Raw genomic sequence first — 14422 nt, 5'->3', positions numbered from 1 at the left:
TTACTTATGCTTCTATTGGTGTAGTAACTGAGAAATAAACAAATACAGTTTAAAGAACAAGAATCAAGAGAAGCAAAAAGAATACAACAGTACATGAATCTGATGAATTTCAAATCTACCATAGAAGCTACCTTGAAAAAGAAACTGATCATTGACAAATGCCAGTTGTACAAAAGTTCAAATAGGAAAGGAACATGTCTCTTATGACATCTGATTCTATGTCTATTATGAGTTTTCAAACAAGATTGAAAATGATTATGAATCTGTGATTAACTGGTGGAATCATTTTGTCCATTTGTGTCTCTAAGCCCACTGCAACAGAAAAAATGAGGCAGTTTCACTCGCCCACAAACCCTGCAATAATAATGTACAAAAAAGAGCCTAATAAGAAAAGAAGCCCACAATTACATAATGCTAGATAGCAAACTAATAGTGCAATAAGTTAAACAAAAGAAATGTCAAGAAATATTAAGAATAAGATGCAAATCCATCAAAAACTTTTCTACTCCCATAATATTCAAAATCAAAAGGAGAGGCCTCACTTGCAACGTATGATCACTGGAATTGGCTTGAGTGCTCTTGGTCCATTTCTTATTCCACGTTTATGAGGAGACGTCTGCATTATAAACAATACTTAAAAAAGCACATCAAAAAAAAAAAAAAAAAAAATCTAGGGCCCACTTTGTTATATAGAACAAAACATGTTGTATTGTGTTTGATGTTTCATTGGACTAAGGATGAGACTTAATCAATCACACAAACATTGCAAACTTTAGTACAACAAAAAATGTGGGATAGAAATCACTCATCGGTGCAAAAGACATGAATGTCCTCCTCTTTTTCATCAAGGATAGCCCTAAAAAGGTTATCAAGAGAAATTGCACCAAAATATGCTAACAAAATGGAAAATATATCAAGTTTTGGTGTTTTGGCAATTTGCTTCAAACTCTCTATCTAATTTGCATAACCAAGCTTCCCAACTTACCAGTATGGCTCATCTCCATGCTCCAATTGAGATCATACAATCATGTCCTAAAATTAGGGTTCAAGTGAAAGTGAAGTGAATCCCTAATTGATTTCATTCCAATCCCTACTATATTGCAACAAATTGCAAAACCCTAAACCCTAAAGCAACAATGCTCAATACCAAGAACCCAAATCTCTAAAATATTCAACTTAACGGCAATTCAATCTAAGATGCAAAATGTAAAGCAGAGATGCAATAAAAATATACGATTTTAGGGAAAAGGATGGAACTTATAAAATATTAGTTATGTTAGAATCGATAAATTTACCTTCTTCTTAGGGACGGCCATGAGCTCCATAGATCCGCTGCCAACATAGAAACCGGGCCCGATTTCATTATTGAAGGTGTCTATGCGTTTTTCGAATTCCGGCAAAACCATCGGCGGTACTACTGTTGATCGACTTATCGCACTGTCCAGAGGCGGCGGCTGCGCGATGGCGTGAGTCCACCTTGTGAAGGCCAAGATACAACGATTCTTGCTCTCACGGGCGATGCTTTTCGCCATTGACATCCTCAAGAACGCCATCGTTATTCTACAGTACTACTGTTTACGGTGTGCGTCTGCTGGTGTTAGAGAAGGGGTGACGCAATGAAGTAAGAGGTTAACGAGAAGAGTATCTGTATTTCATACGATGTCGTTCGGAAGCTTCACAAAAATTCATAACGACGAAAATACCCCTAGGAAAAACAATAGGATCAAACATTTTTTGTATATTTTTTTCTTAAATAATCAGTTTATTATTATTATTTTGAAAAATGATCATTTTGTCCGGAAGAAACGATTTCCTACCGACGTCACCCGATCCATCTCATTCCAATTGGGCTATGAATACATACCATTACATAACCTATTTTGTAATGCATACCCGAATATCATGCCTTCGAATCACATGCCTTTCCGATGGTTAAGAATAGGGATGCAAGCGGATCGGATAGTACCCGCTACCCGTAGGGACCCGACCCTAACAGGTCGGGTATTATCCGTCTTAACGGGTAACAGGGGGATGGATGAAAAGTTTTATACCCAAAGCTGGGACGGGTCGGAGACGGGTATGACACTATCCACCCCGTTTAAAACCCGATTATATATATATATATACCTTAATAAGCATTTAGCCTCAAATGTTAAATTTTAAGAGGTACAACCCTTAAAACATCATTTACAACAATTTTATGCATTCCAAAAAATATAAGATATTAACCATTGAAAAAGTCAAGATAAGAAGGACTGGATGCATAATTATCCTTAACTTTCGGGCTTTTGACTTAGTCCCATGTAACCCATATGTTGAATACTACCTGCCTTCCCTACATTTCTGTTGATCGATTCTATAAGACTATAATAATCCAGTACACCAATGCTTCCTATCCTCTATTTGTAAAACCCTAATCTGTCAATTTATCTGACCATCGATCACCATCGCCCATTGATTTCTTCCCCTCTCTCTATTTTGACAAGGTATACATCAAAAATTCAATATTCGGCAACTAATTAGCTATCTCTATGCGCGTGTGTGTGTCTTCGACTATGAGCAAAAAAAAATTTTTTTGTGTGTCTTCGACTATGAGCAAATTTTTTTTTTTTTAATTTCAGTTCTTTAATTTATTTGTATTTTCACTTATACACCTCGATTGGACCGTGTTTCAATTCATTTTCACCATCTTTCGTGGGGTGTCAATGTTGTTGTCATTATCATGAGCAAATGGATTTTTCAGGTATGTATCTATATATGCTTTATTCGTATTTTAGCTTTTGTTAATTTTCATTGCACGTTGTTAATGTCGAAATGTGTTGTAATGTGTCGAATGTATTTGAGTCAGTTTCGAAAGTTTTATTATCTATTTACTAAGGTATATTAGTTTCGAAGTCTTGATGTGTAGCCCTTAGTATTTTTTGTATGCTTTCATATTCTCCTATAAATAGGAGTATATGTATTTTTTGTATCTGTCCATTTGACATTAACTATCAAGAACTTTTAAATATCGATAGTTTATCATGTTTTGATGTTTAGTTTTGTGTTGTGTACTGTTGTAGGAAGGTCCATCTTCAAGTCATTAAAAGGTAAAATTCATGATTTGGCTTTCACTATTTATTCTAGAAATGTATTGATTTGTGTATGATTTTTGGTTAGATTAAAACATTACCATTTGATTTCTCTCATTATTTTCGTTTTTTTGACATTTTAAATCTCTTTTGCAGATTCGAGCATTAGTGATCTATTGAGGTTTTCTTTTTGATGAGTTTCTTTTTTGGTTCATATTGATGATTTTTTTTAGATCAGACCTGCATCACTAGCCAACAATGAACCCCAAATAGCAGGTCAAATAAGAAGTATATTAGGTTTGTGTTTCATTTTTCTTTTCTTCCATATAAGTTTTCGTTAGTCTTTCTAACTGTATGTTTGTGTGTGTAACTATTTATGTGAGAAATATTCTCGATTGTGTGTGTGACATTGGTTGTTTTTAAAAGGCATAAAAAGAGGGCATGCATGTATTCCTTAAAAATATTAGATTTTACAACATAATTAGTGTTAACCTTGGTTTTTTGTGTTTAGGGTCGTCTAGGAATCAATCATGGGCATCTTAACACATGAGAAGTAAGATATCAGAAATTGCTGGTTGCTGATGTGTTTGAAATACAAGGATGTTGAGTTTTCTTATTTTAAGGAGAAACTGGTTGATTAATCCAGGAACTCTAGTAAAAGAGTCAGGTCTGCTGTAGTTTTTAAAAGTGTTTTAAGGTTAATGTTTTTTTATTGTTTATTGACTTAATTGAGGTCTGATGCTGAAGTCTGATTCTATTGTTTTTTTTGTTGTTGATGTCAGGTCTGATGCAGTATTGGGACTTGGGTCTTAAATTGAATTGGAACTTGAGATTCCATTCCATGGAGTATTTTGTTTCCAAATGGTTAGATGTCAAGTATGATGCCCCTTCTTGATCTTCGTGGGTGATGTTGTTGATGTTAAAAAATTTATGGAGTAATGACCTTTATGCCCTTAGATGTATTTTTGGTTTGAGTTTTCCATTGGAGTTGTGTAAGTCTTAACAATGGTGGTGCTACTGGTTGTAAACACAAATAAAAGGAAAACAACAATGACATCGCATTTATATTTGCTCCAAAAAACCTATTTCCTATTTCCTTTTTGTTTTCCTCTACAGCCAAGAAATCGACAACCCTTATCTTCTTTTTATTTTCTTATTGGTTCGAACTTGCAGGTGGTTTGTTCTTGGTTTTTTAAGGTGGTTTTAATGGCGATGATGGAACCGATTGGTTGTGGTGGTTAGTGATGGTGTGATGTGGGTGGTGTTCCGGCTAGGAGTGGGTCTCGATAGAGGTGCTTGGTGATGATGATAGCAGGTGGTGTTGTTGGCGGTAAAAGGTGGCGTTAGTGGTAGCCTGGCAGGTTTTTAATGGTGTTGGAACAGTGGTTTTCTAGCAAGTGTGTTTCTCGGTGAGGAAGGAAGTGGTTGGAGATAGCTACGGTGGATTATGATTTCCCTTTTATTTTCAATCAAATTGTCCTGAGTACGTGAGTGCAATGATTGTTATGGGGCAGAATTTGATGAAAAATGAAATATTAGTTGAGGCTCTTGAATATTTGGAACATGTTATAACTAATTAATGATGTTTTCCAGATCCATTGGTGGAGTCTTCGTTATCATTAAAAAAAATCATTTTGGTATTCATCTTTGTTTGTGGTAGTATCTGCCTATATATCTTTACTAGGCGAATCCCCGCGCGTTGCGTAAGAATAGAATTATATAATTAAAATAATAACTTTTACCAAATTATTATTTAATATTTCTACTTTGAAACAAAATGTTAGTAGTAAAGCAAACATATAGTTAACATATTAGTTTTATTAAACATTATAGTTTATTTTTTAAGTTATTGTGATATATACAATTATTTGATAATTTTATAAAACGTTTAAAATTGTGTAAATTATATATCAAATGAATGATAATATAACGGGTAACAAAACGTATGAACTGCAACTTTTAGTAACATAAAAATAGAAAAACATATATTATAACATTTGTATTAAAAAAGATATATATACAACGAATAATAAAAAATATGAAAAATAAACACTATAACTTTTAATAACATAAAAACACTAAAACATCTATTATAACATTTATATTAACTCTTCATATTTAAATCACAAATCTCTTCAAAAATATTAATGTTTTTAATGAGCAAAACTTTACAATCTTATAAAAGAAAGGAAAATAAAAAGTTATTAGTGATTACTAATTAATAATCATAAGTTAAAAACTCTTGAGTTATAACTAATAAATATACATAAATTAGAAAACTCTTGAGTTATAGTGTGAGTTTCAAATGAATGTGGTACTTGGAAATGTATATTTATTATTATTATTATTATTATTATTATTATTATTATTATATTCGTCAAAATAATTGGTTTTGATGCATCATTTTAATCCCTTCAATTATTAAACATAAAAATATTTAATTATAAATTTATAACATACATAGGTGCATATACATGTTAAACAAATCATATATAATATATATATTTTCGTAAATGTCATATGTAATTCTTGTCGTAGTAATATGGATAAATTACTTTCATATGAAGAACATATCATGATAAGTCTATCATAATTACATATCAAATGTTCAAAATTATGTTATCTTTTAAATATTGTCTTTTAAATATGTTGTGTAGGATAACCCAACAAAAAAAATAATAGAAAATAAACATAATCAAAATAGAAAAACTACAATCAAATAAATAAGAGCATTGGGTGGTTGAATATATAAAAAAAATGTTACATAAACATACATTTAAATCAAAAGAAAATACTAACATTCGTCAACTTTGCTCAAACAAAAAAACATATATCCATTTTATGAATCTTCTTTCTTCATTTAACACCATTCAACCATAGAAAATTGATGGCAATTCTTCACTAACCTGCAATCAAAATATTTTTCTTGAAAAAGAAGAATCAGAAAGATATTCCAAGCAAAACATTGATGTTTGGAGAGTCACATTCAAGATTGAGTAATACACACAAATCACATATAAAGATTGAATGAGAAACTGAATATAAAGAAAGAATAGAAAAACTTCATTTGTTTTGGTTGAAAGAAAAAATCATATTACAATTACCATCGATGCGACATAACTCATTTCTTCAAATCATCATATTTGGATCGTGAATGCTTTAACTATATGAAAACTTTTAAATCACAATATCTTCAAATCCTTCTTACATGTAAGATTTTATATAACACAAAAGACACAAAAGATTGACCTTTTATAGTAAATTTTCACTAAATGCTAATTAAACATAATATAAGTTATAAAACTTTTGAGTGTTAAATCATAATTAAGAAAACTTTTGAGTTGTATTAGTTAAAAAATAGGGTTTCAAATTAATGTGGTTTGAGAAAGTTAAAAAATGGAGTTTCAAATGCATGAGATTCAAGAAAAAATGTTAATTTTATAAATATGTATGATGTATGATATATATTGATATAGATAGATAGATACATATATATAGATAGATAATGATGTATTATTTATTTCAAATAAAATAATAACATTAGTTTTTACTTAATTTTTCTATAAACATGTATTATTGTTTAAATTATATATTAATTACATTTATAATAGATTTTGGGACCCGCCACCCTGTGGCACCCTCCCCTACTGTCCGTCTTCCTCACACGCCGGTAGAACTCTTACCATCGTCTTCACCAACCACATTCCCTTCTCCCTTTCCCTTTCTTCCACGTCCCCACCGGCGATGCCCCCCCCCCCTTCCAACCACCCACCCACCCACCTAGCAGTGGTTCTTGGTGGGTCAAGTTACTTAAAATCCCCGATTTCTGTTTCTGTTATCGATTCGAAAACAAACTTAGCTACGAAAACCCTAAATTGAGATACAGAGAAGTCACCACTCTACAATTACTCTATGGGCTTCCAAATCTTCAAATCTTTTGTTACATGTTACATTTTATATAACACAAAAGACACAAAAGATTGGCCTTTTTATAAAACTTTTCACTAAATGCTAATTAAACATAATATAAGTTATAAAACTTTTAAGTGTTAAATCATAATTAAGAAAACTTTTGAGTTGCATTAGTTAAAAAAGGGGGTTTCAAATGAATGTGGTTTGAGAAAGTTAAAAAAGGGGGTTTCAAATGCATGAGATTCAAGAAAAAAACTGCTAGCTTTATAAGTATGTATGATGTGTGTGTGTGTGTTTCTATGTTGTGAGTGTGTGGATGGAGAGTATATGTGACTGTATGAGTTTGTGCATATGTATTTAAAGGTGTATATGTCCATGCATGTGTTTGGGTGTTTGTATATGTATATGATGGTGTATATGTCTCTTGAATGTTTATATATTGACATTAGCTTATCATATACATGATGTAAAGGTATGCTGATGATCAAGATTTTCCGTTTAGAGATTTATCAAACTTTCAGGTGCAAAATGAAGAAAGTAGTCATATTTAAAAATTTCAACACCACACCAACCTCCAACTTACTGAAATGCAAGTAATTGCATCCATATAAGCACCCATGGATGATGTAATAAGAAAAGTCAAAATCGTTTTTTAATTTGTTTTATATTCTTTGTCTCAAATGAAGAAAAAAGATGAGTATTATTTAATAAAAAAGTTAAATTGGTATAAGCATAGTTTTTTTAATGTTTAGTGGGAGTATTAGAAAACGGATAAACAATTTTTTATAATTACTTAAGTTGGATGTGAAAAAACGGATATTTATTTTCTTATAATTACTTTGGTTGAAATTCAAAGAAAACTTTGGCTAAGTTCAAGAAACAAGAAGTAAAGCTGTAAATCACCATTGATCAAGAAAAATTAAAGGCTATCACTACCTGCGTATATATAAAAAAAAGTCGGACGTCATGGTTTTCTCAAAGTCGAACGTCATGGTTTTCTCAAATGTGGATTAATCGTTGGCGTTCTCAAACAGACTAGATTATGTGTTTGATGGAAATTAGGGATTAATCGGGTTTGGCGGGAATAATCGGTCTTGGCGGGATTAATCGGTCAACAAAAGTCAATAAAAGTAAAAAAAAATCAAAAAATTAATATTTTTTTACTCCAAAATTTTCAAATTTTCAAAATTTCAAATATTATACCAAAATGTTCATATTTTCAAATTTTCAAATTACAAATTCTCTTATTTCCAATTTTTGAAATACTTATTTTTCTTAAAATATATTAATCTATGATTAACTTTAATATTTTACTAATTATCTATGGTCTCTGATTAATCCCCGTCAAGACCAATTAATCTTTTAACACCAGTCGACCGTCGAACGATTTTTACAACATTGGCCTTTTCTTTTTAAGCATTTTGTTGGTGAAGAAAATAATATAATTAGTATGCATATATGTTGCATAAGTTTTTTTATAAAAATTAATAATTTTATTGCTTTTTTTCTCAAACATAAATAAGATATTAGTGCGAGACAATATGGATACAAAGATTTTCCAAAAAAAAATTACATGGAATCCGAGCTAACGTCGTTGGAATCCTCGAAACCAAGGATTAGTTCGAGGTTATTTGGTTTATTCTAATCTCACTGAAGGGGAACGATACTACATTCATCTACTTTTATCGTATATTAGTGGTTTTACATCTTTTGAAGATATCTACACCGTTAACAACGTAAAACACCCAATTATTCGGGCAAAAAAACTAATTGCCTTTAGAAACTAATTTCTGAAAAACTATTCGAACCTGTCGCTTGACACGGGTAAACGGCTAGTGTGTGTGTGTGTGTGTGGTGTGTGTGTGTGTGTATATATATATATATATATATATATATATATATATATATATATATATATATATATATATATATATAGTGGTTCAAATGAGAACCACAAAAAATTAAGAACCATAAGAAACCTCATTTCATAAGTAAATATGTATTGTGAATATTATCAAGTATGTTAAAATTCTGATTTTTGTCTTTTTGGTAAGAAAAGGACAAAATCTTAATTTTTTAGTTTAATATTTTCACTAATGCGTCCATTTATATTTTAACACAAAACTTATATAAAATACAACTTTACATAGTCTATTTTACACTTTAATGCACAAAATTGACAACTTAATACTACCTATTTTACACTAATTCTCAAATTCAGAGAAATGAAACCCAAACTTTACCGCCACTATAGCCACCACACACCGCCACTAACAACCTGTGCCAATGTCGCAACGATTCTTCCTTCCAAATGAGATATGTATATAAAGTCATGCAATGACATGTTAAATACTACGTTCATAGTTTAATATACTGATTAATTCTCCCATTTTGAATTCAATGCAAAATAATTGTAAAAACTAATGCATTTTTACATATCTATACAACACAAAAAATAAATATCACAAGAAATTAATACAAAAATTCTTACATAAATCATTCATATTTTAATGCAAAAATTATAAAAAAAAAAGCATAACAATATGCAATCAATTTACAACTTAATGAAGTCAGTAATCATTTAATATAAAAAATTCAAAGCTTAATATAATAAATTAATACACAAAAACGTCATGTTCTTAACTTAAAACTTACATTTATACCTTTAGATCTAGAGATTGGTGTTTTTTCAAAGTTTAATTTACATAATATTCACAATTTAAATTTTATATAATTTATTTAAAATTAGAGAAAATCATATATGTGTATAATGATTCTTTCTTCTCATAATTTAGAAGCAAAAACAAAATTCATAAAAATCCACAGCTTCATACAGTCAATTTACAGCTTAATATAATTATTTTACAAATTAATACACAAAATTCACAGCTTAATACAATAATTCAGAGTTTAATACACAACAATTATATATGTACAACTATATTCTTTAACTTAAAACTAACATTTATGCGTTTAGATATGGAGGCATTTTTGTCTATTAAATTGTGAATTTATTATACTAAGCTGCGAATAATTTTACAGCCTAATACAACAAATTCACAGTTTAATACAATACATTCACAACTTATTTAGAAGTATAATCTCATATTTCACTGTATAAAAAACTCATTTATAGTTTAATACATACATAACTTATCTGATACTTCAAAAGCAAACATCAAAAGAAAAATATATACATAAATCGTAAAAACGGATAACTTATCTGAAATCAGCGATGAAGATGAGTGAGAAATAGAACATACCATTACTCTACAATCACCACCAGCATCAACACTGTCAACTACCATACGCTGCCATCAACCATCGTCGCCACCAAGCATTAATTCCAACACCGCCAACATCCTTCCCTAAAAAACCAGATATGGATAAAAAAAAAAATCAGAATTCACAGTTTAATTCAACATTTCAAACACTAATTCACAACTTAATTCAATATTTCAGACACTAATTCACAACTTAGTACATAAAAAAATACACATTTTCTGCTTAATAGCTTATATATTCACAGATGAATACATAAAAACACATACATACTGTTTAATACACTACATTTACAACTCATTTACAAGTATAAAATTCAGATATGGATAGAAAAATTAGAATTCACAGTTTAATACAACATTTCAAACACTAATTCACAACTTAATTCAATAATGCAAACACGATTTCATAACTTGGTGCATAAAAAATTACACATTCACAGCTTAATAACTTACATTTTCACAAATTAATACATAAAAAACAAAATACACATTCACAACTTAATAGCTTACATATTCACAAATTAATACATAAAAACACATATTCACAACTTAATGACTTTCCGAATTTCGTTGAGGCATTTCATCAAACACTTTATGTGCACCAAACATACTTTATTCAAAATTATAGAACATCATATTTATGCAAAATGCTTCTTTAATCTCATATTTCTAAACATCAAAAGAAAAAACATATACATAAATCATAAAAAGGATAACAAATATAAATGTTTTGTATTAAATTTGTATTAGAACATAAAAACTTCAAGCACAAAATCAAATATGAAGTAATATTACCTTATTTGAGTGAAACTCCACTTGATTTACAGAATACTTGTCGAGAAAGACTTATTTTCAGATCAAGAGAGAGTAAGAGGGTGAGATAACGTGTATCAATGAAGCCAGTAAATACGACATTAAGCATAAGAAACGACAAAGATCGTGGGGAAGGAATTGATCTGACCATATGTTGCGACAGCTGAAGGTCTTTGGTGGTTGGAGATGAAGAAGGTAGCTAGAAGTGGTCGGAGATGAATCAAATGTGGATTAGGCAGATGTGGTGGATCTTCGGCGCTTACCGGAGCTGTAGATCTGGAGAAAGGAGGTTATCGGTGTTAGAGCACTGGAGATCAAAGAGAAAGGCTGAAGGCGACGTTTTCTAGTGTTCTAGCAATGTCAGTGGTCGGAGACGAAGCACACATTACAAATTCGGAGGTGTAGAAGGCCGACATCAATGGTACGTGGCATCAATTGTTACAAATCTGGAGGTGGTTTGATGTTGTCAGCAACAGAGGTTCATCGAATCAGCGAAGAAGGAGAGGCATTGACGGTTCGGCACTCATCGGATTTGTAGATCTAAAGAAAGAAGGTTGTCGGTGTTAGAGCACCGAAGATCAAAGAGAAAGGAGGAAGATGACGTTTTCTGGTGTTCTAGAGAGGTCAGCGGTCAGAGACAAAGCACACATCATAGATTTGGAGGTGTAGAAGACCAACATAGTCGGTAGGTGGCATCGATTTTTACATATCTGTAAATGGTTTGATGTTGTTGGCAATAGAGGTTCACCGGAGCAGCGAAGAAGGAAAGGCATCGACGGTGCTGATATTCGCCGGAGATCGAATGGCCAGTGTGTGCAACAACGGCAGCGGCGGCGGCAGGCAGTGTTAGTTGTTTTAGGGTTTATATGCTATTGAAGGTGGAAGAGTTTAAGAAATGATAAATATTTACCAATAAAATAGTAAAATAGGTAGTTCTTTCGTCACTTATTTTTGCTATTATTAGAAATAAAGCTATCTGACCATTAAGTTATTAAATTTTTATGATACGAAAAGAAAAAGAAATAGAATAACAAATGTTAAGTAACTTATGATTTCAATGTGTAAATATAATTTGATTTATATTTTTTGAAAGATCAAATTATTTGAAGTATTATGGATAAGATTTATATTTGATTTATATTTTTTTTGAAAGATCAAATTATTTGAAGTTATTATGGATAAGATGGATGTTTTTTTTTGTAATCTTAATGATAAAATTTACAAAAATATTCTTAATAAAAGTGGTTCTTAAGATTCTTAACCTTTAAGGGTTCTTATTTGAACTTTTATGTATATATATATATATATATATATATATATATATATATATATATATATATATATATATATATATATATATATATATATATATAGGAGAGTTCAATTGAGAAAAAAAAAGTTGAGAATGGGGGAATCATTCTCAGCCACACATTTATTTTGCCGCAAAACACTTAGGCGTACCGTCGGAAATGGATAACGGATAAACATGTGTTTTCTAACCAAACATGTTTCCTTAAACTATGCTAATCATTACCTTAATATACACAAAAACATATTTTTTTTCGCTTTTTTTATTTTTAAAAGCCATTATTATCGAAAAATTATTTTAAATATATCAAAATTCATAATTTTTTATTCTCTATAAATAGACATCCATATTGATATACTTTTAAGATAAAATAAAAAATTTATTTTTTTTAGAGTTTCAGCTCTCGTTATTCATAAGTGAATAAAAAAATCTATCAGATTTTTATTACAGTATATTCGTTATTCACTTATGAATAAAACGTATGCGTACTTTTTTTATAGTTTAAGTATCGTTCATATATGAATATGACACGCAATAAAGTTTTCTTACTTAAAATATATTTTTTACATCATCTTTCATCATATATTATATTTATATATGAATAAAACGTGTATTAGTTGTCGTCATATTTTATATTCATATATGAATAAAACATTTATCAGATTTTTGTTACAGTTAATTTGTTATTCATATATGAATAAGTAGTATAGATGGTACTTAAACTGTAAAAAAAATTAATTATATATTTTTATTCATAAGTGAATAACGAATGTACTGTAGCAAAAATCTAATGCATTTTTATTCACTTATGAATAACGATAGCTGAAAATATAAAAAAATAAATTTTTTATTTTATCTTAAAAGTATATCAATATGGATGTCTATTTGTAGAAAATAAAAAATCATGAATTTTGGTATATTTAAAATCATTTTTCGATATAAATAGCTTCTTAAAAATTAAAAAAACAAAAAAAAAACTATGTTTTTGTATATATTAAGGTAATGATTAGCATAGTTTAAGGAAACATGTTTTGTTGGAAACACATGTGTATTCCTTATCAATTTCCGCTGGTACAACCTTTTTTATTTTCTCAATTGAACTTACCTCTCTCTCTCTCTCTCTCTCTCTCTCTCTCTCTCTCTCTCTATATATATATATATATATATATATATATATATATATATATATATATATATATATATATATATTCTCAAGGTTAAAGAAAACGTTAGACGTTAGCTAGTCGGTGGATTGGGGTCTAGGGATTAATCGGCTAGGCGGGAATTAATCGGGGGATTAGCCGGGACCATTAATTATTAAGAAAATTATTCAAAAAATTATAAATCTAACTTTAATCGTAAGCATATAAATAAATAAGCGTAAAAGTTTAATAATAAGTTTAACTACCACAACAATTTATCATCCAATTAATAATAAAGGTTATTCAAATTTTAATATATCTTAAGAAAAAAAATAAATTTGGGTATTTGTATATTTGAAAACATAGAAATTTTGAAAACTTTGGAGAAAAACTTTAAAATAAGTTTTTTAAAATTTTTTATATATTCGTTGAACATTGGAATACTATGAACTTTTGAAATTTTGTAAATTTTGGTTTAATATTTAAAATTTTGAAAATTCGAAAATTTGGCCTATTAGGCTGCCTAGGACCGATTAGAACCGTCTAGCTCCGACTTTGACCCCCTTTGACCAAAACAGATTAAGCCGACCGATTAGCCTTAATCCTATTCGGTTGAAGACCGCCTAGCGATTAATCCCCGATTAATCGGCCGCCTAGACCGATTTTTACAACACTGATATATATATATATATATATATATATATATATATATATATATATATATATATATATATATATATATATATATATATATATATATATATATATAAGTGGTTCAAATGTTTCCTACAATTATTGTATGCATATGTGGACCAATAAGAATTTAACAATAATTTAATCATTAATGAAATTAATAAGGGTAAATTAGTAATGTTACATATATGGATTAAT

The 14422-nt window shown here is 29.7% G+C and overlaps 1 protein-coding gene across 1 annotated transcript; it reads right to left on the bottom strand.

Moving 5' to 3' along the window:
- Positions 1–128: 128 nt before the first annotated feature.
- On the bottom strand, positions 129–1634 carry LOC145128971 (uncharacterized). Its single transcript, XM_079063733.1, has 3 exons — positions 1296–1634; positions 543–616; positions 129–354 (listed from the first exon to the last, which is right to left on the bottom strand). The coding sequence occupies exons 1-3, from the start codon at positions 1551–1553 to the stop codon at positions 270–272; spliced, it is 417 nt and encodes a 138-aa protein (XP_078919859.1). The 5' UTR covers positions 1554–1634; the 3' UTR covers positions 129–269.
- Positions 1635–14422: the final 12788 nt, after the last annotated feature.

This window comes from Lactuca virosa, chromosome 8 (genome assembly GCF_052849685.1).
Source record: "Lactuca virosa cultivar CGN04683 chromosome 8, Lactuca_virosa_CGN04683_v6, whole genome shotgun sequence".
In the NCBI taxonomy this organism is placed as follows: domain Eukaryota; kingdom Viridiplantae; phylum Streptophyta; class Magnoliopsida; order Asterales; family Asteraceae; genus Lactuca; species Lactuca virosa.
This window is presented reverse-complemented; position numbering and strand designations above follow the sequence as displayed.

Bases quoted from the DNA above. Each gene is read 5' to 3' on its own strand.
- LOC145128971 (XM_079063733.1), bottom strand. From the start codon at position 1,553: ATGGCGTTCTTGAGGATGTCAATGGCGAAAAGCATCGCCCGTGAGAGC. The intron at 617-1,295 runs GTAAATTTATCG...TTTATAATGCAG, and splicing joins TGGCCGTCCCTAAGAAGAAG to ACGTCTCCTCATAAACGTGG. The intron at 355-542 runs GTGAGGCCTCTC...TTATTATTGCAG, and splicing joins CCAGTGATCATACGTTGCAA to GGTTTGTGGGCGAGTGAAAC.